General features: G+C 48.4%; 2 protein-coding genes across 6 annotated transcripts; both read left to right on the forward strand.

Annotated features, from left to right (window-relative positions):
- Positions 1 to 765: 765 nt before the first annotated feature.
- Positions 766 to 12,444, forward strand: PSMC6 (proteasome 26S subunit, ATPase 6). Its single transcript, NM_001006494.2, has 14 exons — positions 766 to 874; positions 1,572 to 1,651; positions 2,022 to 2,061; positions 2,264 to 2,316; positions 5,441 to 5,508; positions 5,962 to 6,076; positions 7,519 to 7,606; positions 7,733 to 7,794; positions 7,890 to 8,013; positions 8,346 to 8,407; positions 9,442 to 9,562; positions 9,644 to 9,724; positions 11,602 to 11,673; positions 11,962 to 12,444. The coding sequence occupies exons 1-14, from the start codon at positions 790 to 792 to the stop codon at positions 12,078 to 12,080; spliced, it is 1,170 nt and encodes a 389-aa protein (NP_001006494.1). The 5' UTR covers positions 766 to 789; the 3' UTR covers positions 12,081 to 12,444.
- A 938-nt stretch (positions 12,445 to 13,382) lies between these two features.
- Positions 13,383 to 26,312, forward strand: STYX (serine/threonine/tyrosine interacting protein). 5 transcript variants are annotated; one of them, XM_015276774.4, is made up of 11 exons: positions 13,383 to 13,595; positions 19,136 to 19,168; positions 20,115 to 20,168; positions 20,788 to 20,885; positions 21,063 to 21,123; positions 22,520 to 22,556; positions 23,070 to 23,109; positions 23,201 to 23,251; positions 23,849 to 23,921; positions 24,935 to 25,028; positions 25,813 to 26,312. In XM_015276774.4, the coding sequence occupies exons 1-11, from the start codon at positions 13,539 to 13,541 to the stop codon at positions 25,884 to 25,886; spliced, it is 672 nt and encodes a 223-aa protein (XP_015132260.1). In that variant the 5' UTR covers positions 13,383 to 13,538; the 3' UTR covers positions 25,887 to 26,312. The 5 variants fall into 5 exon arrangements, with proteins under 5 accessions (XP_015132260.1, XP_046798565.1, XP_046798566.1 ...); XM_046942610.1 differs by having other exon boundaries at positions 13,520 to 14,099; XM_046942612.1 differs by lacking the exons at positions 13,383 to 13,595; positions 19,136 to 19,168 and adding exons at positions 16,287 to 17,027; positions 17,231 to 17,326.
- Positions 26,313 to 27,301: the final 989 nt, after the last annotated feature.

Consider the following 27,301-nt stretch of genomic DNA (forward strand, 5'->3'; position numbering starts at 1 on the left):
GCTGACTGACCGCGTTAGGGACGGCCCGGCGGTGTTTCCTCACCACCCCCGCAGATGCCGAACGGGGCAGAGCAGCGGGGCTCCCGGCGCTGAGCGCTCCTCCCCCCCACCCCGGCCTGAACGTTTGGCGACGTGAGCCCGAAATAAAGCTAATCAAATACACGAGGCACGCACCGAAAGTAACGCCTGCTGTTTTACGGTAGCAGCCCGCAGTGGCACAGGCGGTTGTCGGTGGGACAGCCGTGGGCTGAGCCCCCTGCCCACGCTCCGGGCCGGTCCGCTGTGCGACGGCAGCGCAGGGGCAGGCTGGCACAGGGCTGCGCAGGGGCGGGACTGAGAAAGCAGCTGGTGGCGGCGACTGCGGTGAAAAATAGCCATTTTTCAGAATTTCCTCAGAATTAGAGAATTCGCTCTATCGCACAGCGCTTTTGTCGTATTTCGCTCTGCTGTGCTTCCCGTAGGAAGAAACAGGAGGCATTTCTTTCGGAGCGACCACCGAGAAGCTCCCCTCACGGCGGAGGGCGCGCGCCCCGCTCGACGCCCCTCGGCGCGCCGCCTGCTCCCGCCTGACACAACGCGCATGCGCCGCGCTGCCCCCTCCGCGCGTGTGGAGCGAGGCGCTGCTCACAGCCGCCGCCCCTCCGCGCCGGCAGGGGGCGCTGCCGCACGCCGTGTGTGCCGGAGGGGCGGTCGGGGCCGCGCGCGGGGCGGGGCGGGGCGGCGGCGCGGGGCGGCCCCCCGGCGGCCATGGCCCTTCCCGGCATTCCCTATGAGCGGCGGCTGCTCATCATGGCGGACCCGAGAGACAAGGCGCTGCAGGACTATCGCAAGAAGCTGCTGGAGCACAAGGAGATCGACGGGCGCCTCAAGGAGCGTGAGTGACGGCCCCGGCGGGAAGGCCGTTCGGTGTTTGAGGGCTCTGAGGGGAGCCCCGGGGCCGCCGCGCCGTGACGCTGCCCGCGCTTCGTCATGGGCCCGGCCCGGCCCGCCGGACGGCGGCCGCGCTGAAGGGGGCGGGCGGGGCTGGTCCTGAGGGCCGCGGGATGGGCCTGCGCTTACGTAGAGGGGCTGAGGGGGAAAGCCTGGAGGAGAGAAGGCTGTAGGGAGACCTCGCTGCGGCCGTCAGTGCCTGAAGGGGGCTCGTAAACAGGGAGAGCACCTTTTTACGCGGTCTGATAGCGACAGGAAAAGGGGAAAGGGCTTTAAACTAAAATAGGGGGGGTTAGGTCAGATGTTAGGTGGGAAATATTTCCTCTGAGGACAATGAGGCGCTGCCCAGAGCTGTGGGTGCCCCATCCCTGGAGGTGCCCAAGGCTGATTATGGGGCCCTGGGCAGCCTGAGCTGGGGGAGGTGTCCCTGCCTCAGAACTAGGTGATATTTAAGGTTTCTTCCAACCCAGCCTCTTTCTGTGGCTCTGGTCACAAACCCCTGTGTTGAGACCCAGTCGTTGCTGAGCAGAAGGGTGGCTCGCCAGGCATGCACAGCTTCTACCTGCTGTTTTTCTGCTGATCCCCATTTCCTGCAGGGCTGGAAGTTATCAAAACCTGTGTTTCTCTCTTTCTTTGTCCAGTAAGGGAGCAGCTGAAGGAGCTCACCAAGCAATATGAGAAGTCAGAAAATGATCTCAAGGCCTTGCAGAGCGTTGGGCAGGTATGTAAGAGGCAAAGTTATAACAGCCTATGGCTGTGGATGGTGAGCTTGCCTAGAAGTAGCTGGAGCAACTTGCCTAGCAGTTGTTAAGTTCATTTAATTACAAAGGAAAAAGTAAGTGGAAATGTACAGCAAACAGAAAGGAGGACCTTACCACGAGGAACTGTCATACCATGCGTATCAGTTAGAAAGGTTTTCTTTGTTTGTCCTGGCTAATAGAAATTGTTAATAGAAATTAAAGCACTAGTGTGAAACTTGAAGCAGGAGAAAGAATTTCAAAGACATCTTCTATGTGTTGAAACATACTTTAAATACTGTTTGGCAAGGGTTAGTTAATCTGTAGGCTAATACTGCATTTATTCCTTTGCAGATCGTCGGCGAGGTGCTTAAACAGCTAACAGAAGAGAAATGTGAGTACACCAACCTGTTCTGAAGTTCTGTAAATAAGCTTTTGCAGTTGAAGTTTATCTAGAGGTACTCAATTGTAAAGAATCAGAGCATCAGTGACCTGAGTGTTGGCAGGAAAACAGGATATCCTGAATAGTTCAGAGGTGTAATTTGGAGCTGTGAATCAAGTTAACTTATTTTTTTCTGTGATCTTTTTTTCTCTAGTCATCGTGAAGGCTACAAATGGACCAAGATACGTGGTTGGCTGTCGCCGTCAGGTAGCTGATTTATGTGAATATTCAGAAAGAGGTTGCTTTGGTCTTGAATATTAACATGGCTTTTCATTGGCTGAGTTCTGAATGGCATTAAGCATTTTCTTCTTTAAGCTGTACGTGGCTATTTTATACAGGCTTCTGCTTGCTCTCTGCCTTCCTATCTGGGAATAGCATATCTTCTTAGTAAAGATAAAGTAATCCTAAATGCTGCTGGAGCTTTACGTGTATTTATCCTTTTCACTTATTTGAAGCTCAGTATTTCTGCTGGTTCTTAAACTCTGAAAATAAATATCACACCTTCAAGCTGTGAAGAATCTCCCTTGCTATGCTGTGAACACAGCATATGACAGTAATAGTCCTGTGCTGGGCTTTTGATCTAGTGCTCTATAACTATATATTTATATGTTTTTCTTATACTTTTTGCACTCCATTTCAATAAATAATTACAGTAGGCAGCACCCCCTGTTCACTTTACACCCCTGAACACTTTCTGAGAGAGTTTTGTCTTTAACAACTTAAAGCATCTTGGTGCTTGTAGTTTTCAGGACAACAGCACTTCTTAGATACAGCATAAAAGCTGACATACTACTGTGGAACCTTGCTTACAAAACAACCCATCCTCTGATACAGCCAGAACCAGCTTAGAGGTGCTTTTTACTATCTGTTTTTGTACAAAAGTGTAAGTAATGTGTTGCAGAGCTGCTAGTTGGTGAATTGAACAATGAATGCCACCCATTTGCAGTAATTAAGACTCTGCAGATCAGGAATTACTTATAAAAGCCTGGTATTGCTGAGGAACCACAGAAGTTAGTGAAAGTGTTGGGCAACACAGAGTCATTCTGGGGAGTGAGAGTGAATCTTCAGTCCCATTTTGTCAGGCTCATCCCTGAGTTTCATTCATGGGAGCAAAGAAGCTCGTGAATGAAAAATGCGAGACTGTAAGGTATCTTCTGGATGGAATTATGGCACTGAGAAAGGATCACCTATCCTGAGAAGGCAGCAGCATTTTACTTAACTGTTGTAATGCATATATAAGTGCAAGTACTTCTTAGTAGCTGTGACCTCTCCATTCATCTTGAGCTGGTTCATGTGCTGTAGGGAAAAGGAACTGCAGCTGCACTTTAACACCTTATGGTTGTAGCACGTTCCCTTGTATAATGGAAATAACCTTTTGGAAGGAAAACTGATCCTACAACTCGTCCTGCTGAAAGAAAATGTTTGCAGATGTTTTGCAGTGCTCTGATTTTCTCTGAGTTAAGGATACTTATGTCTCAGAAAAATGTTTTGTTCCTTCTCATGAACTCAAGCCTCGTAATAGAACCTGAATGCATGATTTAACCAACTCTGATGATTCATATGTAATGGGCTGTAGGAGGAGTTGAGGCAACCAAGAAGTGACAGACTGGGCAGCCTATCACTGGAATGAACAAAATATTCTTCTGAGACAAGTCTACTTAATTCCACTGAGGCACGTGGTAGGTCTGATGTGTTAGTCTTGAGGTTCTGTGTTGCAGCAGAGAGAAATGCTCAGGAATAGGTTGTGGTTGGATGAGTCTGACCTTGCAGCGTGTACTTTGGAGTTTATTCTTGTGCAAAAAGCACTCTTTGGTCTTAAAAGATCCTTGATTTAATAGGAGACCAAAAAAATCAGTGGTACGTGCCTTGATATTTTGGCATTTTGAAGACTTTTCAGGGAGTTTTCCAGCCTGAAGGAATAGCTTTTGATCCAGGCCCTTGCGACTGTGCTGTGCTGCTGAGGAAGGAGAGCCATAGGATGTAAACTAAAACAATATGACTCCCCTATCTGAAGTGTGCTTTAGAAGGAAATCAAAGTCGAGTGGTTTCTTTTCATCTTCGCACTGCAGAATAACTTAAATCTATTGGGTAGTATGGAATCTGGTATGATTTCAAGCTCCTGCTTATTTCCTATGGTTAGGCAGCTGAAGAGAGGTCTTATCAGTGACTCCAATCAGGGAGGAGTGACAGCTTGATCCTAAAGCTACCAGAGGCTGAGTAACCCACGTGGGCATGAGATCTAAATCTCCCAGCAGGGGAGCTGGGAAGCTTGCAAACAGCTGTAGAAATCCCCATTGTTCGGATGCCATGTTGGTAAAGCTCAGAATGAATAGGTTTATATTCCTCAAACATAGATTGAGTACCTCTTTAAAAACAAAGGAATGAAAACAGCAAGAAGGTGATTTCCATCATTCTTGTTCATGCCTGTGGTGGGAGGGAAATGAGACTGCTGTCTTGGATGAGATTACCCAAAAACGAGGTGAGAAATGCACGGGAGCAGTTTTAAGCCCAGTGAAAGTTAGCAGGGGATACTACAGAGTGCTGGGATAGGGCTGCTGATATCAGGCTTTATTTAAAACTCTTACAAGTGGAACAGGCAGACAAAATCTTCAGAGGCAGATGGGTAGGGCATCTGAGGTGTCAAGGATAGCAGGGAAACAACGACTGGAGCGGCTGACTTTGAAGAAGAGGTATAACTGTATGTAAAGATGAACAAAGGCTTGGAGAAAATAGGCCAGGAACATCTATGCACCCTGTCTGGCAGTTCAGAAATGAGGAAGCCATTGAGTAGATTGGTGGCAAGTTCAGTCTCAAGTGAACAGGCTGTTCCTTGTGTGCTTCAAGGGCTGCTTGCTTGTTTTGAAGCAGCTGATTCTGTCCTGTGTTGAGCAGAGGGGAGGATTAGACCTCTTACTAATCCTTTCAGATTGACAGCGGTTAGAAGCAAATTAGATGTACATACGAATATGAATTATGGTCTGGAGAATAGTTTTTATTTTCAAAAGTAGTGGGAGTAAGTTAGTGACCTGCTGCTCAAGATCTCTTTCAACATCAGAAAATTCTTCCTGTTTTAGCTTTACTGGCATCCGTTTGTGGCAGCTTACAGGATTGTTGGTCTGGAGCAGCTCCTGGCTCACTTCTGGGTGCCTGTGAAATAGCTGGCCTGCTTTTTCACAGCTTCACCATTCCCCAAAATGGTGCTGAGCTACAAGTGGTGTGTAGCGTAGCAGCCTTGTTTCTTCTTGTTTTATTGAGCACAATAAACATCATGGCTAAAACCAAACATTGTTTTGGTGTGTGGTTCTAACAGAAGTATCTTCTTTGTTACCAGCTTGACAAAAGTAAGCTGAAACCAGGGACAAGAGTTGCTCTGGATATGACCACTCTGACTATTATGAGGTAAGCTTCTCCTATGTGGCTGTTATACTCCTCACGTAAAGGGAGGAAAAATACCTATGTGAAGAGATAATGCAAAAGTCTGAGGAATCAGTTATGTAATATTGTAAAAGTTTTCAATAAAGCAGTGTTTAAGACAAGTACTTTGAGGGAAGTCTCGTGTATTGGTTGAAAAAGGAGTTGCCTGGTCTTCTAAGGGAAAAATTACTCAGTTGCAACTCAGCCTTTTCAGCACTTTTTGAGCTTTTGTTTCTGTTTGCTTTAAAGCTTTCTAAAAGTTTGCTACGTTTGGGGTTTGTTCTGTTTGGTTTTCTTTTTTTTCCCCAAATATTTGTCTTGTTTTCAAGGTGAAGCAAGGAAAAAAAATCATTCTTGTACTTGCTCTAGGATTTATTGCAGTAACTGTATAAACACTTGCACAATAAAACATGCTTACTCCTGTTTGCTTTATTCCAGATATTTGCCAAGAGAAGTGGATCCCCTGGTTTATAATATGTCTCATGAAGATCCAGGGGACGTTTCATATTCTGAGATTGGAGGCTTGTCAGAGCAAATCAGAGAGCTGAGAGAGGTATCCCAATCTGAACAGTGCTACCAAATAGTGGGATGTGTTCTGAGCCAAGTTTTTCAGTGTATAAATGTTTTATTAATGTTTGTCCTAAACTACTGTGAGACAGGCTGCTAGAGGATCCTATCAGCTGAGTGCTTTACACGTTTCCTTACCTTGCACCACGTTTTCCCTATGTTAGAAGATAACTTCTGAAGCGTTTAAATGTTTTTCAGCTTTGTAACTGTGGTGAATGGCAGTGTGATTCCAGGATGCTGATGCATTCATACTGAAGTAATCCTGTTAGTTTGGACATCAGCATTGCAGGCTGTGCAGGGCTGCCCAGGAATGTGGGAGTTGGAGGACTCATGCTGTTGTGAGCCAGCTGACTTTAACAGACTGTGTGCTGTACACACCTTACAGCAGCACGGAAGGGTTCTTCTGAGCACCACCGACCAGTTCTCAGACTGGTTATAACTCATCTCTGCTGCTATGCAAGCTTGAATTGAAATTAAGAAAGTCTTTTAAAGGGAGTTTGAAGGATGTAAAACCATTATGGCTAAGGGAGTTCTGAGGGCATAGTTAGGATTGGCAGCAAACAAACAAATTTTACACACTGCTGGAATTGCTCTGACTATTATGACAGTGGCAAAGCATGGTGTCAACAACAAGCATTAAGAGAAACAAGCAATTGCAGAATTGAAGTCTGACCAATGAGGGCAGGATTGTGGATTGATCAACTAGGTCAGTCACACATCTTATCAAATGGTTTCTCATCTGAAATATGCTTCACAGAGCTAAAAATACAGGTATCTGGAAAACAGGCTGGCAGGTGTTCCGTTATCCTCCTGAGACCTCTTTTCTGTTTTAAAACTGAAACAGTCTCCCCAGACCTGGACGTGATTTTGTCCAGGTCTGGGGCTCCCAATACAAGAAAGGCAGGGAGGTGTTGGAGAGGGTCCAGAGGAGGGCCACAAAGATGGTCAGAGGGCTGCAGCACCTCCCCTACAAAGACAGGCTGAGGGAGCTGGGCTTGTTCATTCTGGAGAGGAGAAGGCTGTGGGTTGACCTTATTGCAGCCGTTCAGTACCTAAAGGGAGCCTACAAACAGGAGGGGAGTCAACTCTTTGAAAGGGGAGATAACAGCAGGACAAGGGGAAATGGTGTGAAGTTGAAGGAGGGAAGATTGAGGTTGGATGTGAAGGGGAAGTTCCTTACTGTGAGAGTGGTGAGGTGCTGGAGCAGCTGCCCAGAGAGGCTGTGGGTGCCCCGTCCATTCCTGGAGGTGTTGAAGGCCAGGTTGGATGGGGCCCTGGGCAGCCTGGGCTGGTATTACATGTGGAGGTTGGTGGCCCTGCCTGTGGTGGTTGGGGGGGGTTGGAGCTTGATAACCCTTCAGGTCCCTTCCAGCCCGGGCCATTCTATGATTCTGTGATTCTACAATTCATTTATTTGTGTCTTCACAGGTAATAGAATTGCCACTTACGAACCCAGAACTGTTTCAGCGTGTGGGAATTATACCTCCAAAAGGCTGCCTGCTCTATGGCCCCCCTGGTGAGCAATTGGCTACTGACAGATCTTGCCTCTTGTTCCTGCTCACTGTGGTGGGGCAAGGCTTAATGGTGATGCTCAAACTTGTTGAGTTACTAGTTAAACACCCTCACTCTCTTGTCTGGCCAGGTACAGGGAAAACACTTTTGGCCAGAGCTGTTGCTAGCCAGCTTGACTGCAACTTCCTAAAGGTAGTGTAACTTTACTTCTTCACACACATGCATGTAGGTGTGCTTAATCTGTTTGCTGTACTGTGTTTTCACTCATGTCTTATATCTTCGTAAAGGTGGTGTCAAGTTCCATAGTGGACAAGTACATTGGTGAAAGTGCTCGGCTGATCAGAGAGATGTTCAATTATGCCAGAGATCATCAGCCATGTATCATTTTCATGGATGAGATCGATGCTATCGGTAAGGCTTGTGGCCTGGACAATGGCTGGAGGTTCTTTTAACATTGAACGCAGTTATCAAGCTGCTGTCTCACTTGTGAGCAAATGTGTGTGTGCTGTCTTTTGAGAAGAAATGTAGCAGGACAAAGAGGTCCTTTAACCTGGAGCTATTACAGCTAGCTTAGAACCATAACTATTTGCATGTGGCTTAGATTTTTCTGACTATACCAAGAATCATGAGGCATTTAAGCAATTCTTCCTCAGTCTGTCTCTCATTAAGAGGGGTATGTAATTGTCTTTTGCCTCCACATAATGTTATGTAAAAAGTAATGATTTGAGTTTGGTGTGCTGCAGGTGGCCGCCGTTTCTCTGAAGGCACCTCAGCTGACAGAGAAATCCAGAGGACTCTCATGGAGGTGAGTGCCCAAACTCTGGTTACATATCCTATAGTCACTGTTAAATAGTACAGCTGTGAATTGCTGCACCGTGATCTGGCTTGGTAGATTGTTTTCTGAGTAAATGTCTTAAGCTGAATTGATCTAGGCACTGCTTTTACAAAAGGCAGCTGCATGTCCTGATAACTCAGCTGTGACTCTGACTTAGAGATTAATTGAAAGAACTGTTTCAATTGCTGAAATTGTTTAAGGGTATTTTCTCTCCTTACTGTGACTTGGCTTTGCATACTGCATCTTTCTTGTCTGTCTGGGGGAGGCCTTCTCTTTCAAGTTGAAAAGGAGGGCTTGTATATCTTAATCCCAAAGATGCTTACTTGATAGAATCTTAGCACTTTTACAGTTCAGCTCTCAAAACTGAGAGGAGTAGTTTTATTTCTTTGTTTCTGTACTCAGTGCTCTGGTAAACCTGGCTGTGTGAAGAGAATTCCTAAAACTAGTGACAATTAAGAGTCCTGAAGCTAGCAAGAGACTTCATTAGCCCATGTTTGCAAACAGTTTGTCCAGTGCAAAAGAATGTATCTGCCTTACATAAAGAATTAAGTCACTGCAATCGAAGAACAAGTACTTTGAATCTTCACAATGAAATGCCTTCATATGTTTATTAGTATTCTAGAGGCTGTTCTCCAAATCTAATTTGAATGTCCTGGATTTAGTGCATTGCACTTGAAATGTGTCAGCCAACCATTGGGTCCTTCGGTACTTGCACTGTTTTCATGGCCATATTGTTTTAGCCAAGTCTTTCATGTTGGAGCTCTGCTTTGTTCCGTATCTTTTTCTCTGGACAAAGCATTTGCAGTCCCTCTCTTAAGCTCCTCTTTATTACTTACAGAATATGCACGGAGCTGTGGCCTTCTCTTAGAAGGCTTGTGGAGTCTTTCTGGTTTGTCTGTACCACTTTTATTAGCTCAGTGCAAGTATGTATGCAGGAATTAAGTGCAGTAGGTCAAGCTAGGAGGTTTTGGCTTATTTAAATACAAACTTCTGTTTTCTTCTAGCTGTTGAATCAGATGGATGGATTTGATACTCTGCACAGAGTTAAAATGATCATGGCTACTAACAGACCAGACACACTGGATCCTGCACTTCTGCGGCCTGGAAGGCTGGATAGAAAGATCCGTGAGTTACAGTGGCTGAGAGGATATTAGCTGTGTGTGAATTATGCCTTGCTGCTTTTATTAAAGCTATAATTCTTTCCAGATATCGATCTGCCAAATGAACAAGCCAGATTAGATATTCTGAAGATTCATGCAGGTCCTATCACTAAACATGGGGAAATAGGTAAGTAATTATAACTATTGATATCCTGCCTGGATATCCTACTTCAGCTTGTGAAAATGGGAAGAGCACAGCTGTAAACGAGAAAGCTGACATGATTCTCATCAGGTAGTTTCATGTTTTGCAAACAAGCAGCATTTCCCTTAGCCCCCAGAAATAAAAGTAATTAAAAAAATCCACCTTACTGCGGTGGTCTGAAAATAAGCTGCTTTAAAAGTCAGAGAAACTTAACTTTGCAGTTTAGAGATGGCATAATGAAAGCCTTATTATTACCTGAAACTGAGCTTGTCTTTGGTTACTGGTGTAGAGGTTTCTCTAGGGCATGGGGGAGAACTATCATCAACCTGGGGAGGTTGATCTAATGGCTGGGTTGCTCTAAGCTGACCAGCCTGTATTCTCACAGCTGAGTTTCAGAGCCTTCCTCAAGAAAGCTGTAACTGTGATCTGACTTGAAAACAATGTTGGCTGCCTTTTATTTCAGCGGGGCTCTGCAGACCTTGCCTGCTTATTCGCAGCCCTGTGCCACCCCCGCTCCGCCCCCGCCTTGTTGCTGACACAAACTATTCATCAGCCAGGCAGCATGATCTGGATAGTGGAACTGATCTCGTTCACCATCTGGCTGCATAAACAGCTGCAGCTCAATAGAGGGTGGCTCAGGAGCGGGGCTGAGCTGGGGGAGGGTGAGAGGGATGAGGGCTGCCTTTCTTAGCGTGCTATTGGCATAAATGTGCATCAGGCTTTAGGCTAAGTTACGAAAGATGCTCCAAGGCAAATCATGAGCCTGGGGTAATGTACTTTGGCCTGTTTCTCTGTATCTTAGGGGACTAGAACTAGAGCAGGGTAGGATCATTCCTTGATGCCATTTAGCATAGTGAGGTGTAAATGGGTTACTAGCTAAACTTCTGAACGTGATGTGGGAAGGCAGTGGTGCTCAGCTGTGACTTCCTGGAACAAAGTCCAGAATGATCTCATCAGCAAAATGGGGTGTGCATGGCATTAAAACTGTATGATAAGGACCTGATTTAAAAATGACTTCTAATGTGCAGCACTGGAGGCTCAGCAGGCAGCGTTTTGAAAACCTTGGTAAATGTATGCATAGAATATCAGGCTTCATATCCCAGGGTGCCTTAATACCCTCTGTAAGTGCACTTTAATAAGAGGAAGGGGACTGAGGTCATTGTTTGGATTTAAGTTTTCTGTTTTGCTCTTTATATTGTTTAAATGATGTTTTGAATGCTTCCTTGATGCACATTTTCTTGCATTTCCTGTTGATGCTCGTAATGTCCAAATCAGTAACTCTGGGATTTAACTACATAATGTGAACTTTCAGCTCACATAAATTTATTTGTTAATGGATGGGTTAATATAGCTGATTATTTCAGTTGAGGTAACTTATCAGCCTAGTAGGCTGAAATGATAGAATCGTAGAATGGCCTGGGTTGCAAAGGAGCACAATGCTCATTGAGTTCCAACCCCCTGCTATGTGCAGGGTCGCCAACCAGCAGCCCAGGCTGCCCAGAGCCACATCCAGCCTGGCCTTGAATGCCTGCAGGGATGGGGCATCCACAGCCTCCTTGGGCAACCTGTTCAGTGCGTCACCACCCTCTGGGGGAAAAACTTCCTCCTCATCTCCAACCTAAACCTCCCCTGTCTCAGTTTAAAACCATTCCCCCTTGTCCTATCACTGTCCACCCTCACAAACAGCCGTTCCCCCTCCTGTTTATACGCTCCCTTCAAGTACTGGAAGGCCACAATGAGGTCTCCCCAGAGCCTTCTCTTCTCCAAGCTAGAGGCGTTCCATTATTAGCTGGACATGTATTTCAGTTGTGTCCACATGGAGAAATGTGAACTTCTGATTGACATCTGTGTTTTGTGAATAGATTATGAAGCAATCGTGAAGCTTTCGGATGGCTTTAATGGAGCAGACTTGAGGAACGTCTGTACTGAAGCAGGTACTCTCAATTTTGATGGGCTCGTGTGATTGATGCTAATCACTGACTGTTTCCCACGCGCTGCTGTGAGTGGATTAAAACCAGGAAGTTGGGAGCGTTCTGCTGGCACTCGCTCTGTGTATCCCTTTCTTAAGGGATGGTTTCCTCCTCTTGCCAGAGGGTTTATTATATGATATAAAAGATACGTGTAAAAGTTTGTGCTGAGGGTGTAAGTCAGAGCCCTTCTGCTTTCATTTGAGCACCGTCTTCTCCAGGAGCACCAACTTACTGCCCAATTATTTCTCACAGGTATGTTTGCCATCCGTGCCGACCATGACTTTGTAGTTCAGGAAGACTTCATGAAGGCTGTTAGAAAAGTGGCCGATTCCAAGAAGCTGGAGTCCAAGCTGGACTACAAACCTGTTTAATGAGCCGTGCCATTTGTGATTGATGGCGCAGGGCGTGCTGCGGTAATGTGTATAAAGAGGGGAATGATGTACCTCTTGGTTATTCTCATAGGGTGTTTGTATAACATGTAGCTAGTAATTTGGTAACACTAGTTGCAAGTGTGGGGCTACAGAAATGTTTTCTGTGCAATTCTGAAATACAAAATTCATTACAGCCCGGGTTCAGTGGAGGTGTGTTCTCATAGCATTTGCCGTGTGAGTTTATAAACGTGCCTCAATGGCTTAGCAGACTTAAAGAAACTTCATTTCTTGACCCTTTTTTTTTTTTTATATATCAGTAAATTTCCTTTCATCAAACAATGGAATAAAACTTGTTTAAATCAGCGTATCCCAGTGTGCTTTCCTCGAATGGCCTGGATTGCAAAGGAGCACAATGCTCATCCAGCTCCAACCCCCTGCTATGTGCAGGGTCGCCAACCAGCAGCCCAGGCTGCCCAGAGCCACATCCAGCCTGGCCTTGAATGCCTGCAGGGATGGGGCATCCACAGCCTCCTTGGGCAACCTGTTCCAGCGGTGTCCTCGCTGTGTGTCTCACAGGGCTGCACTCTGGCCTTGTGTGAGGCTGACTGTGTGCTCCCAAGGAATTCTGCAGCTGTTTGAGTAATCATTCAAGCAGCAATTAAGCCTTGGTGAAGACGTTCTGTTCCTTAAGGCCATCTATCACCGTGCAGTATGTGGGGTGTGTGCAGGTGGGTGCACGGCGCCGTCAGTCCTGGTGCAGCGTTATGCTGGGGCAGTACCAGGCTGTACTTCTGGCTACTCTCATTATTCTAATTGGATTACTTGAGGCACGCTCGGCTGACAGACAAGCACGGCAGATTTAACTCTTGGTTTACTGCAGAACAGCGCTGAGTAGCACCTCCCTGGCAGTGTTGTGTTCCCCATCGCTGTGGGACGCAGCAGAGGCAGTGGAAGGCGTGGGGCGGGCACTGCTTTCCGTGCCCAGCAGCGGTCACGGTCAAACACTGGGAAACCCGTCCTGACGCGGGGCGCGAAGTGATCCCACCTCCCCGGCGGGGCGCCGCTGCAGCTGCCGCAGACGGAACGTCTCGCGTGGGCCGGGGGCGGCCCCGCAGTCGTTGCCGGGCGGACAGCGCTCGTTCCGGCGGCGCGCGGAGGTCGGGCGGCCGTTCGGAGCGGGCGGCGGCCACGACGCCGAGCGGCGGAGCGCGGGAACGCGTCGCTCCTCACACCGCCCTCGGGGTGGCGGGGCGGGGCCCGGGGGCGGGGGGAAGGGAGGCGGGGGAGGAGGAGGAGGAGGAGGCGGCGGCACGGCGGCAGCATGGCGGCCGGGCGCGAGCGGCTGGGAGCGCCGCCGCCTCCCCCGCCTCCCCCCGCCGCCCCCGAGCCGGAGCCCGCCGGGACGCTGCCCAAATAGCCGCCCCGCCCGGCCCTGCCCCGCCCGGAGAGCGCCCGGCCATGGAGCTCGCCAAGCCGGCCTTCCCCGCGCTGCCGCAGGCCAAGGAGGACTCGGAGGTAGGCGGCCCGGCCGGGGTGGGGGGGGCACCGCCCGCGGGATCTCCGCGCCCGCCCGAGGGGTCCCGCAGCCGCCCCGCCCGGCCCCGCGCAGCGCTCCGGCCTCTCCCCGCCGCGGGCCGCAATCCGGGCCTGCCCCGGCCTCCGCGTGCGCCCGGGGAGCCCCCGAGCTCGGGGCGGGCGGGTTGGGCGGTTGGAAGCCGGCGGGCGCCTGCGTGTCCCCTGCGCGGCAGTTGGCGTTCGCTCGCTTAGATACTCCGGGAGCAACTTGGTGAGCGGGCGGGCTGCCCGAGCCTGGGCCGTGCCTCAGGACAGCTGCCAGCCCCGGCCCGGCTCAGCCCGGTGTCTGATTTCGGCGCTGGGCACAGCTGGGCGCCGAGCCCGGGCACTGCCGGCAGCCCTCCGTGCTGTGCCGCCGTCACGCAGCGCTGCTGCTGCTGGGCTCCGTGTCCCACGGACGGGAGCGTCCGTCACTGCACCGGCGGATGAGTTTTGCTGTGGGAAGTGAGTGCTGCTCTTAGGGCTCGGGGCTGACTGCAACCGGCGTTGTAACGCAGTGCCCTTTGCAAAGCCGGTTTGCTTCTTGTTTCCATCACCTCTCTCTCAACCGCACACCGTATGTAATGGTAGAGCTTCTATTTCTGTGGAGTGGAGCCGTAGCGGAAAATTTCAAGGACAGTGCTTAAAACCTTTAAGTTACTTCACTTTGCAGTGCTTACCTTTGTGTCTGACCCAGCGCTGCAGCTGGAGCTGTGGGGGAAGCAGGACAGTTGTGGTCGCTGTGAGGATGTCCAGGCTGGCTGTGCCAGAGCTTCTGAAGCAAAGGGTGAGAGCTACCAGCCTTCAGCACAGCCCTTGAGGAGATGCTTTGGAAAAGCAGTTAGAGGAAACTGAAGCCATTCTGCATTCAAACCGGTGGAGAGCGGAGGATGGAGCCCTGTGTGTTACTGCCAGGAGGCTCTTTAATGAGAAGCACGCGAGTATTGTTTGCAGGGGGGTGGTCGTGTGTGGTTCAGTGCTGTTTTGGTAGGTTGGACTTTGAGATATTGATGGGAAAGAGGCAGAGGGTGAACTCGGGCAGTGCCTGCTCTCGGTCCTGCTGTAGGCTGCTCAAGGGCAAGCGCAGCTCTGTGCTCACGTTAAGGTGGTCCCGGTGCCTGCCCCTTTGTCCTGAATGGCACTGGGAACCGTGGGACAGCTTTAATCTTTTAAAAACAAACCCAAAAAGCCAAGTTGGTGAGCTGCTCGGATTGCCTGCATGGCTTCACCTGTGGCTCTGGCCTGAGCGAGAGAGAGTGGGCAAGGCCGTCTGCTGGGTGACTGACGGCAGCCCGTGGTTGGGTTGGCTTAAGCAGTGAGGTGCTGTAGCTAAACAGACTGATGTTCTGCCCTGCAGGTGGTTTGTGACATCCCTAATCCATATGTAGTATGGGTCCCTGGAGGCATTCAGGGCCAGGCTGGATGTGGCTCTGGGCAGCCTGGTCTGGTGGTTGGCAGCCCTGCATACAGCAGGGGGTTGGAACGAGATGATCACCGTGGTCCTGTTCAACCCAGGCAGTTCTATGATCCTATGGTTTTTGAACTGCTGCCCTCAGCCAGCAGTACCTGTCAGAGTTTGTGAAACGCCGTGTTGAGACACGCTGCCGGAATGTGGCTGCTGGGGGGAGCCCTGCCTGCCTCCTCATCCCAAACCCGATAACATCGGCGGAATCGATAGAGCAGAAGTTTGCTCCGAGCGCTCCGTGACGTGTGTCGCTTTCTTTTCCTGTAGCTCGTGTGTACTTAGGGCTTGTTCAGGTGGTGAAAGCATGTTTGCTCCAGGTCGGGCACAGACAGGTACGTGCTGCTGTCTGCCACGTGTCGCTGTGAGGCTGTGTCAGCTTCCCCCAGTCCTGCTGTCCCAGCTGCAGCCTGGCTGCCTGTCCAGCCCTGCAGTGTGAGCTGGTGAAGCCGGGGGAAGCCAGCGTCCCTTACTCACTGGTAAGCCCAGGCTAAGAGCTGCACTCCTTTCTGCGGGTCCTTACACCATTCGAGTTGTTCCAGTTTTAATTTCTGGATGTTGGAAACGTGGTTTGTTTTTGCTGAGGGTTTCCAGTAGGTGCTCCGAGTGTCTGTAATGACACACGTTGTTCTACAGATCAGTGACAGAAAATGTGTCAAACCCTATGGGTAATACTGGGTGCATAGGGTATGCTGGGTATGGATAATACTGATTGTACGTAGCCTAGAAGTGGTTTCTGTGCTTAGGTTGGTTAGGTGGGGCCTAAAAACTCCTTAAATCTCAGGAATGCTGGTATTTCTCTCCCTGTGTAAAAATGTACAGTCACAGAATGTCCCCAGTTGGAAGGAACGCATGGGGATCATGTAGTCCAACTTGTGAAGGCTAAGAATCATAGAATCATATCATAGAACGGCCTGGGTTGGAAGGGACCTCAAGGATCATGAAGCTCCAACCCCCCGCCACAGGCAGGGCCACCAACCTCCACATGTAATCCCAGCCCAGGCTGCCCAGGGCCCCATCCAACCTGGCCTTGAACACCTCCAGGGATGGATGGGGCATCCACAGCCTCTCTGGGCAGCTGTTCAGCACCTCACCACTCTCATAGCAAAGAACTCCTGACATCCAACCTCAATCTTCCCTCCTTCAACTTCAAACCATTTCCCCTTGTCCTGCCGTTATCTGCCCTTTCAAAAAGCTGAAGGAGCTAAGAAGCTTCTAGAGGAGGGTCAGGTTGGTAGCAGTGCCTGCTGGTGTATGAGTGCCACCACATCACAGCGTGCTTGGAGAGATGGCATAGGGCTGGGATGGTTTGAGGAATTTAATGTCAGTTAATATTATCCTTTGAAATCATATGCCCCATCCCTGCAGGCATTCAAGGCCAGGCTGGATGTGGCTCTGGGCAGCCTGGGCTGCTGGTTGGTGACCCTGCACATAGCAGGGGGTTGGAACTCAATGAGCACTGTGGTCCTTTTCAACCCAGGCTGTTCTGTGATTCTAGGAAATCTGAAATGAAGAATGGTGGTGGTGGGCTGTTTGTAATGGGAACACAGCAGTAATTGCCAGTTTATTACTTTCCTTTAAACATGGATGTGTTTGCCTGCAAGCAGGCTGAGCATAAACTAGTATTTGTGATCAAGGCTCTCAGTGCTTTCAGTAATGGAATTATCAGCTAGGTGGCTAAGTAGTCAATTTGCCTTTTTTATTATGCGTATAGAAATGAGTTCTCTTTAGCACTTGCTTTTTTAAAGTAATGTTCCTTTCAATTCTGCTATCTTTAGCCCAAAGCACTCCCTGATATCTGACTGCTTTCAAACAGTGCGGCGGCACAGACTGACTAAAGGTGGAACAAATTCCCTGAGCTTTCTTCCTCTTACAAAACCCCTTAACAAAACCTACAGCTCTCCCCCTCGTCTGCAGCCTTTGGAGAAGAGGTAGGAAGGCCGTGTGGTGGTGTGTGTTCTGCCTGCCCACAAAGCAGAGCAGAGGTGCTTCAGTCCATGGCCGTGCCAACAGGCTGGGCCCAGCTCACCTGTGAGCAAAGAGGGCGTGAGAAGGGATGTGTCCAACCCGTCCTAATGTGGCGGTCTGAATGTCAGCCTTCTGTCTGCTCGGGACTGATAGAATTTGTTCACAGGAGTCTCAGTTTCTGTGTGACAAAGCCAAAAAATGAAGCAGCCCTGCAGTTTGGCCACGTGCTTCGTGTAAGCAGAACTCTGCCTTCACTGCTCTGGTAGGTCTTTGTGTTCTCCTAAGCACGCGATCCTCAGTACAGGAGAGACATGGAGCTGTTGGAGCACGTCCAGAGGAGGGCCATAGAAATGGTCCCCGGGGTGGAACACCTCTCCTACAGGACAGGCTGGAGAAAAGAAGGCTGTGAGGTGATCTGATATGTAAAGGGGAGCTGCAGGAAAGAAGGGGACAGGCTCTTTAGCGGGGTCTGTGGTGACAGAACAAGGGGAAAGGGTTCCAAGCTCAGGGAGGGTAGATTTAGGTTGGATATAAGGAAAGAGTCTTTTACAGTGAGGGTGGTGAGGCACTGAACAGGTTGCCCAGAGGTGTGGTGGGTGCCCCATCCCTGGAGGCTTTCAAGGCAGGGCTGGATCGGGCCCTGGGCAACCTGGTGGAGCTGTGGTGTCCTGTGCATTGCAGGAGAGTTGCAGTGGAAGAGCTTGGGAAACATAAAAGAAGGAATGTCAGTCTCGAAGAACTGCAGTGAAGTGATGGCCTGTTGAAGCTGACTTAGAGCATTCCCAGAAGGAAATGGAATAGGAGAGCCAGGGAGAGTGAGAGCATAGGTGTGTTATCAGCTCCATGTCTGCTGCCAGCTCAGGCCTTCCCGCCTGGCAGAGAGGTGGCTGGTAGGGCTCTGCTCTTTAAACACATCACTTCAGGTAACAAATTCTGGGTAGTGACACGAGAGCATTGTAATGGAAAGGCAGTGTGGTGGTGACGGGTTGGAGGAGCTGTGAACTGAGATCTCAGCTCTGCTCGTGGCATTTTGCATCATTTTGCACACCATTTGTATAATCTCGTTCATCATGTTAATTTGAAAAGCCTTTCATGTTGTCAGGAAATGGACACCAAGTAGGAGCGATGCTGCCCTTGGATAAAGACAGCATTTAATCTGAGATAGCATCTTTGAGATGCTTGCCTTGCAGAGTGAGCCCCGGGTAGCTGCACCTTTTTGGACTGTGCTCAGCTCGAACGTCTGGGGCCAATATTGCCTTCCATTCTTGTTCTGAACATCTGTGGCATCCGTTGTCCTTTGGGTTTTGCGTTCCTTTGGGCCTGGCACTGCTGAGCTCTTGCCTCCTGGCTTTGCTGTGGTGGCAGCCCCAGCTCCCTGCTCACCACGTGGTGGAGAGGAATCTTTGGGACGCTGTGAGTCCCCTTCACCGAAGTAGTGATGAATTCGTGTTTTCATTTCACTCCAGATGAAGGCTGTGAATTCTCCAAGTGTATAAATAGAGCAGTAAACACACTTGTGTACTCCTGGAGAGTAACTTCAGCTTTTCAGAAGTGATTCCTCGTGGCACTGTTTGTATACTGGGACAAACCCAGGGCTCCCTTGCTTTTTGATGAGTATGTTATGCTGTCCCACGTGCAGTGAAGTAGCAGATTGTGCTTACCCACGCTCAGGTCAACCTCCAAAGGATCCCATTGCTGAAATACCATCCTGCTGCCCCAGGGTCTGTTGTGCTGGGATGGCTGTGGGGTGAGGGCTGTCCATTAGCAGAGGGCAGCGGGAGCTGTCAGAAAGGGAGGATAGGAGCAGAGTCTGCTGAAGGATTTTCCCCATTGGCTTTGGCTGCTCCATAAAACAGATCTCGAGTTTTGCAGCACGTTGCTCTGCAGTGAGGGTGCTGTGCCTTGCACTCGTGTGTTCCTCTGTCCACACGGGGCGTAAGTGCTGTGCCTCTCCTGGAGGAAGTTGCTGGTGCAACCTACAGAGAATGGCCTTGTCTTCTTGTAACTGATCTCTGCTTGGCTTTGTTTTTCCCTTGCTGCGCTCACAGAACTATTTTTATTTTCTTTGAAGGACTGGACCTATCCCATGAGGAGAGAGATGCAGGTATGGCACGCTTTCCTTTTTTGTTCAAGTCAAAACCCTCAGTGCCCACTGTATGAAAAGGAAAGCGCCCTACAAACCAAAGCTGCTGTCAGGATTGGTCTTTAGGAGCAAAAAGTACAGACACTGCAGTTTGTCACGGAATCCAAGAATGGCCTGGGTTGCAAAGGAGCACAGTGCTCATCCAGTTCCAACCCCCTGCTATGTGCAGGGTCGCCAACCAACAGCCCAGGCTGCCCAGAGCCACATCCAGCCTGGCCTTGAATGCCTGCAGGGATGGGGCATCCACAGCCTCCTTGGGCAACCTGTTCAGTGCGTCACCACCCTCTGGGGGAAAAACTTCCTCCTCATCTCCAACCTAAACCTCCCCTGTCTCAGTTTCAAACCATTCCCCCTTGTCCTATCACTGTCCACCCTCACAAACAGCCGCTCCCCCTCCTGTTTATACACTCCCTTCAAGTACTGGAAGGCCACAATGAGGTCTCCCCGGAGCCTTCTCTTCTCTGAGCTAAACAAGCCCAGTTCCCTCAGCCTTTCCTCACAGGAGAGGTGCTCCAGCCCTCCCACAGAATGGCTTGGGCTGGAAAGGACCTCAAGGGTCAAAGTCTTGTCTCCATGAGTGTTGTAGGGGATGGTTGCTAGAACTACATACTGCAGCTTTGCTTTTTAACTTGAATTCTGGGGCTGGTAGTAATCAAACTGGAATTTATTCCAAATAAAGGACTGAATTCCTGTTCCACAACAAGATCCCCTGCATGTAGATCATGTTGCTTTTATTTTTGCCAAACTGCCTGTGTCCCCTGGTCCCATGGGAGGTGTGGCTGGGTGATGTCCCCTGCTAACATGTGAGTTATTTGTTTCCCTGCCCACAGTCTGAGTGCAGTGCAGTGTGTTATTTCAAGTCATCTCGCCTTGATATTAAATGTCTGTTTTTCTGCCCCCCCCATAGGAAATTTTACCTGGGTTATTTTTAGGCCCATACTCTTCAGCTATGAAAAGCAAGGTATGATTTTCAGAACAGTATCTCTCCCAAGGAAACTTTGCCGTGGTGATATGTCCAAGTGTGTGTGTGTATCCACGCAGGTACACGTTTGGTTGCAGCATTCATGCAGCCCTGTGGCACCTTCCCTGCAGGGTGCAGGCAGCACACGGTGCATTTATGGGCTGGTCTCTTAGCCCTGGGGGCTGCTATTGATTCCTTCCTCATTCCAGAGAGGATCTGAACGCTGCAGCCATGCAGACAGTTGCAGAAGCTGCATTTATTTAACAATCCTGAGAGCTGATGGGTTACTTTGGGGTGGGGGGGAGGTGGAAGTAATTTCAGGGGAAGCAAAAGGGAGGCACAGACAAACAAGTTCCCTGAGCACCTTTATTGCCTGCTCCTTTACTGTTGTTAGAAATGCTTTTCTTGCAAATTCTAATGGTTGTGGTGTTTTGTCTCTTTAAACACACACACATCCCCATTTTGTTTCACACGATGCTTTGAGTGTTAGAAAAGCAGCTCTGATTTCCCTTGAGGACTGGGTGTCACTCATTATGTATTAAAATATGACTTTGCTTTTAATGGCCATGCAATAGATGGATTCAGCAGCCTAAAAAAGTCTGTTTTCCTTTTCTTGCAGCTACCTATACTTCAGAAGCATGGAATAACCCATGTAATATGCATACGGCAGAACATCGAAGCCAATTTTATTAAACCAAACTTCCAGCAGCTATTTAGGTGAGAAACGAATGTGATGTGCAGACCTGAAAGCAGCTGATGGTCTGACTTTTAAACACCTTATTCTGTATTGATGAGTGTGTGTGTGTTCTTCCCAGTGCTATGAGCTGTGTGGGTTATCTTGGCATCCTGCAGGTTTCAGTGTTACTGTGTGCTCAATGACTGTTCTCATTGCAGGTATTTAGTCCTGGATATTGCAGATAATCCAGTTGAGAATATAATACGATTTTTCCCTATGGTAAGTATTGGTTAATGGGAGTGGGCTGGGAATAGGGCTGCCCAGTAAATCGTTATGAACCAACACACACATGGGAAACCCAGCCTGAGGCAGGTGGCAGGGCTCTTAAGTGACCTCTTATTGCCCCTCTAGCAGGTGTGATCAGCTTGTTCCTACAAGTAGAGAAATGAAGGCAGAGTTACAAGAGCTGTACTTTGTAGTGGTCCCAAAAGAAGACAGTTTGTGGGATAATAATAGTTATTTTGGAAACTGTTGTCCTAAAGGAAACTGGTACCCTGGGCTCCATCAGAAGAGGGGTGGCAGCAGGGCAGGGAGGTGATTGTTTGTCTCTGCTCTGCCCTCATGAGGCCCCATCTGCTGTACTGTGTCCAGGTCTGGAGCCCCCAATACAGGAAAGACAGAGAGCTGTTGGAGAGGGTCCAGAGGAGGCCACAAAGATGGTCAGAGGGCTGCAGCACCTCCCCTACAAAGACAGGCTGAGGGAGCTGGGCTTGTTCAGTCTGGAGAAGAGAAGGCTGAGGGGTGACCTCATTGACCCTTCCTGTACCTAAAGGGAGCCTATAGACAGGAGGGGAGGCAACTCTTTGAAAGGGGAGAAAACAGCAGGACACGAGGAAATGGTTTTAATTTGAAGGAGGGAAGATTGAGGTTGGATGTGAAGGGGAAGTTCTTTACTGTGAGAGTGGTGAGGTGCTGAACAGCTGCCCAGAGAGGCTGTGGATGCCCCGTCCATCCCTGGAGGTGTTCAAGGCCAGGTTGGATGGGGCTGTGTGCAACCTGTTCTAGAGGGAGGTGTCCCTGCCTATAGCATTAGGGGGTTGGAGCTTTGTGATCCTTGAGGTCTCTTCCAATCCAAACCATTCTATGTTTCTGTGCTTTTTTGCTATTTGGAATCTTCCCCACGATAAATAATCCAGCTTTTGCTGTTCATCCGGTGAACTGTTTCAACCTGGTACTATTCTACAGACCTCACGAGATCATGTCATGCCTTACTGGATTGCTTAGACCTGCTTTTGTAATTGAAAATGTCATTGAAGAACCTTAGAAGGACACAGACATCAGTAGTGTGGTCCAGGCCGTGCAGGTGTTGATGCTTGTGGTTTCTCCTTGCCCCACAAGTGTCAACCCAAGATGTCTGGAAGGTACTTTGTGTCACAGTGCCCTAAGGTGCCGTGCTGCATCTCATTGGCTGTTTTATGGGTGATAACAAGCTGCAGTGCAAATCAAAATGTTGTGCTGAAGTGAAGTCTAAGCCTGTGGAAATGAAGCCAATGATTGTTGCTATGTGTAAAGACCAAGACAAAAATTTCTGCAAAACGTCAGTGCAGGCAGTAGGAACATCTATGAGAAACCCAAACGTTTGAGTCTTTTGATGTTTCTTTTTCCTCTTTTTTAGACTAAAGAATTTATTGATGGAAGTTTACAAAGTGGAGGTAAATCAGATTGACTTTTCCCTTCATTGACCAGTACATTGCTCTTAAAGCTTTAAAGCCTTCTAAGTTGTGTGTGTTAGATGCCCTTAAATACGAGGCTTTCTTAAATGCTTATGGGGGGGTTAATTTTGTTTGACTTGAACTGGATTACACAAATTCAGAGTCAAGTGTTCTTTTTCCATTTTGCTTTCAAATGGAAAACAAACCTCTTCATACCTCTTTCCTTCATTTAAGACACGTGTGTGTACCCTAATGGAGAGCTTAAATCTGCTCTGTGGTCCTAGCATGCTGATCCTGTTACTCAAAATCCTCAGAGGAGTGAGCATCCACCTTCCTGTGTGCCAGAGTAGCGATGCACAGAGTGTAGTTAGTAACAGAGGGGAGTACAACACGCTGCTGCTATTCTTAGGTTATACCTTGCTGATGTGTAGTTGCTCATAACAAGTTAAAGGTACGTCTCAGAGAGCTTCCTTCCATTTGTACAAGTGTGTTTTTGGCTTTTTTCTTCCTCAGGAAAAGTTCTTGTCCATGGAAACGCAGGGATTTCTAGAAGGTAGGAAAATATCCATCCTGCTTATTATCATTTTGCACCATTGGAACATATTTAAGTGACTTGGAAAAATGTATTTTTATTTCTGTTTCAGTGCTGCCTTAGTTATTGCATACATAATGGAAACATTTGGGGTGAAGTACAGGTAAGAGCAGAGTTTGTGTAGTCGGTGATCTGTCCCATAAGGCAGAAGTAAGAGGGCACTTAAGAACAGAGCAGCAGTCTGATATATCTGTAGCTGTAATAGTTTTAATTCAAGTCATGCGAGTTGAAGTGGATAATAATTCTGGAGGGAATGCACAGTCCTGCATTGCCATATAAGCCAGTTGTTAGCTCTGAGGCTGGGGGAAGGCTTTCACGTGGGGAAGACGAATCCATTTCTTTCCACTGCAGGTTTGCTTTCACCCTTTCATGAAGAAGCAGGCGCCTTCTGCTAATGGCAGCCCATACAGACCGGTGCCTTGCTGTCACACTCTGTAAGAGGGACCCCAAGAGGCTGTTTTAAGACATACTTTAAGTTGCATGTTGAAAACAGGCCAGCAAGTAGAAGGCTGGAGGTTGGGGTGGGCAAAAGAGTGTGCTACAACTACTACCTTCTGTTCTGCCCAGAAAGCTGCAGCTAAACAGAGCAGTTCTGAGAAGGCTGTGTACTTCCCAGAGCTCATAGCCTAAACTGGAACCCCACAGGTCTGTCACAGTCTGTTTTCCACTGAAGTATTTTCTGTCTCCTTCTCTTCTTAAGGGATGCGTTTACTTACGTTCAAGAAAGAAGGTTCTGTATTAATCCTAATGCTGGATTTGTCCATCAACTTCAGGTGATGCTTTGTTCTTATTTCTTATTTCTGGGCTTGTTTAGCTTGGAGAAGAGAAAGCTCTGGGGAGACCTCATTGTGGCCTTCCAGTACTTGAAGGGAGCGTATAAACAGGAGGGGGAACGGCTGTTTGTGAGGGTGGACCATGATAGGACAAGGGGGAATGGCTTTACACTGAGACAGGGGAGGTTTAGGTTGGAGATGAGGAGGAAGTTTTTCCCCCAGAGGGTGGTGACGCACTGAACAGGTTGCCCAAGGAGGCTGTGGATGCCCCATCCCTGCAGGCATTCAAGGCCAGGCTGGATGTGGCTCTGGGCAGCCTGGGCTGCTGGTTGGCGACCCTGCACATAGCAGGGGGTTGGAACTGGATGAACAGTGTGCTCCTTCTCAACCCAGGCCATTCTATGGTTCCATTTTTCTAATCACATCTCAAAACTCATTTGTTGAGTCAACTTTTCTACTTAGGCTTAACTTTTCATGTGAAAATACACTTTGAGCTAATGTCAGGAATTTATAGCAGACCTGGGGAGGAAGATGAGCAGATATCTTAGTTCATTAGATTTAAACTTTAGACCAAGCAAATCCAGGAATGGAAGAGAAATGAAAGCAGTTCTATGTGTAGCAGTTAAAAGGCTCTTGAAACAGTTTAGTTGGTGGCCAAGGAAAGCGCAAAGTGGGTATTGTGGCACATGTCTGTGTTCCTTCTTGATGCTCACATTCATAGGTGATGAAGTTCTCAGATCTGAAACCACACATTTTCAATATCATGGAAATCTTTCTCTCTTCTTAAAGTCATTTCTTGTCATCCTTTAGATTTTTCTTTTGCTCTGCTTTCTTGATGGTTTTTGTTGTTCATGTCCAAGCAACAAAGAACTCTCCTGCTTTAAAGCCTCTTTAAAGCCATTTCTGTAAGATACCCCCTGATATGTCCTAGTGAACTCTCTGACTTTGTCCTCCACCTCCTCGCAGAGTATTACACCAAATTAATAGCAATGTGTATTATTAAACTTTTTCAGGAATACGAAGCCATCTATCTAGCAAAACTGACCATCCAGATGATGTCACCGCTGCAACTGGAGAGATCCCTCTCTGTTCCGCCCGGCGCTACAGGTCAGCAGCCTCTTCTCTTGTGTGTGATGTCACCTGCTGACCCTGCTGGTGTGTGGGGAATGCCTCATGTCCTAAGCAAGTCCCCAACAGCAGTGAATTACAGAATGGCCCGGGTTGGAAGGGACCTCAAGGATCACGAAGCTCCAACCCCCCACCACAGGCAGGGCCACCAACCTCCACATGTAATCCCAGCCCAGGCTGCCCAGGGCCCCATCCAACCTGGCCTTGAACACCTCCAGGGATGGACGGGGCATCCACAGCCTCTCTGGGCAGCTGTTCAGCACCTCCCCACTCTCACAGTAAAGAACTTCCCCCTCACATCCAACCTCAATCTTCCCTCCTTCAACTTGAAACCATTTCCTCCTGTCCTGCCATTATCTGCCCTTTCAAAGAGTTGACTCCCCTCCTGTTTGTAGGCTCTCTTTAGGTTCTGGAAGGCTGCAATGAGGTCACCCCGCAGCCTTCTCTTCTCCAGGCTGAGAACCTCAGACTTCTGGGAAGGAGGTGTGCGTGCTCACTTGAAACAGAGGAAAAACTGAGTATGGGGGAGAGAGAAATTTTGGGAAGCCCAAAAAATAGTGGGTTCCAAAAAACTTCTCCACGTGGAGAAGGGTGAGGGAAGAGGAGTGCAGTGAGCAGCTGGCTGTCCTGGAAGCTGAATGTCCTGAAGGAAATAACACATCCTCCAAGAAGGCATTACCAACTGTCCTGTAGTCCTACTCACAACCACATGTTGTTATAGCTGATGCCTTTGTCTTATCCTCCTGCCTCTTTCTTTTTGTAGGAAGTTTAAAGCGAATGCATGAAGAGGACGAAGAACTTGGAACCATGCAAGTGGCAGCAGCACAGAATGGATGAGGACAGCACTGTTTGTATTGTGAACTCCTGCTGAGAAAGGTGAAGAAAGCTAGGGGAGAAAAAGAGAACTAACGCAAAACGATGAACACACAGCTTTTTTTCAATTACATGTTGCTTTCAGATGTAAATCTGCCTCTGCAACACACTAAGCATCATTTTTAAGATGTTGGACTTCTTGAATGAATAGATGGCACTGATTGTTTTACTCCTTTTTTACACTTTACAGTTTTATTCTAAACCAAGATTTTTGGACTTGCAAAGAGGTATTATTGCAATAATGCACTTTTCATACTTGAAATTTCTTTATTTGTATGATATAAAGTTATTACTTTAAACAAAATGCAAGCTGGGGGGGATTTGTTTATAAAGTTATTTGTGTAATTTATAACAAGAGACTTTAGTAAAGAAAAAGTTTGCTAAAATTCACTTTGTTCTCACTGTGTTATGGTCACACTCAGATACATGTTTTACAAACTGCACTGTGCACTGCTGTTGGCAGTTGAGCAATGGCAGTGATCTATTCAGCATTAACCCTTTACTTGGTTATAAAATCTCATATGGAATTATTTTGAGGCTGGCACTGAGACCAATTTAAGAGAGAATATTGTTCTAAAATTCCCTGCTTGTTTTATGCAAGCTAGTTTACTTTACCAGAGTACTGATTAGTTAATAAAGCAGTCCTGTGCTAAATGAGTGCAGGTGGCAGTTACGATTTCCCAGGCATGAATGCTTTCAGAGCATGGTGTTGACTGAGCAAATTGGGAAGCTGTTAGAATGAATGGGTGTATTTGGGAAATTGGCAGTGAACAGGTGGGCTGAAGACAGTGGAATGAATATGAAAGACATCTGGGAGTCTGAGCACCCAGCTTTCTCCCCTGTACTGGCAGAGCTGCATGCACGAGGTCTGCGTTCTGTCAGTCCTGGAAAGAGCACCCTGCAATGAAGGCAGAAGTGACAGCTGGAGGGGGACTTCGTGAGGGCAGTGTGTTTGAGGGCATGAGTCTGAGCAGTGAGGCCTCTCAGTGCTTTGAGGATCTCTTCCGGAGCTACCTTTTGCTGGAAGACTGTTTACCCTGCAGGACTTCTGCCTTGGTATATTTAAGGCAAGTGGGTCACAGCTGTGACTTGTTGATCTTCACTTAGTCACTGATTCTCTGCCTTCTCTTGCAGTTCCCCAGAAGCTTTGCTGAGGGACAGTCCCTGCAGAGCAAGCCTGAACTTCTTAACCTGTCTCAAGGCTACTTAGAGACCTGTTACAGATAGCAGATTCTGGCTTCAAAACTACTGCCTGGATTAAAGCATGCTGCTAGAACAGATGCTGGTGACAGCTGAGGAAATCCTCCTGCAGTAAGTCAAGGCTTTTAGTTGAGCCAGGACACCTGGGCTGAGGCTTTGTAGCCTAACAGTCTCTCGTG

Source organism: Gallus gallus, chromosome 5, assembly GCF_016699485.2.
Source record: "Gallus gallus isolate bGalGal1 chromosome 5, bGalGal1.mat.broiler.GRCg7b, whole genome shotgun sequence".
NCBI lineage: Eukaryota > Metazoa > Chordata > Aves > Galliformes > Phasianidae > Gallus > Gallus gallus.

Excerpts from the sequence above, each read along its gene's own strand:
- STYX (XM_015276774.4), top strand. The coding sequence starts at position 13,539 with ATGGAGCTCGCCAAGCCGGCCTTCCCCGCGCTGCCGCAGGCCAAGGAG. Across the intron at positions 20,169-20,787 it reads CTTCAGCTATGAAAAGCAAG|CTACCTATACTTCAGAAGCA; the intron begins GTATGATTTTCA and ends CTTTTCTTGCAG. Across the intron at positions 25,029-25,812 it reads TGTTCCGCCCGGCGCTACAG|GAAGTTTAAAGCGAATGCAT; the intron begins GTCAGCAGCCTC and ends TTCTTTTTGTAG.
- PSMC6 (NM_001006494.2), top strand. The coding sequence starts at position 790 with ATGGCGGACCCGAGAGACAAGGCGCTGCAGGACTATCGCAAGAAGCTG. Across the intron at positions 7,795-7,889 it reads TTGACTGCAACTTCCTAAAG|GTGGTGTCAAGTTCCATAGT; the intron begins GTAGTGTAACTT and ends ATCTTCGTAAAG. Across the intron at positions 9,725-11,601 it reads CACTAAACATGGGGAAATAG|ATTATGAAGCAATCGTGAAG; the intron begins GTAAGTAATTAT and ends TTTTGTGAATAG.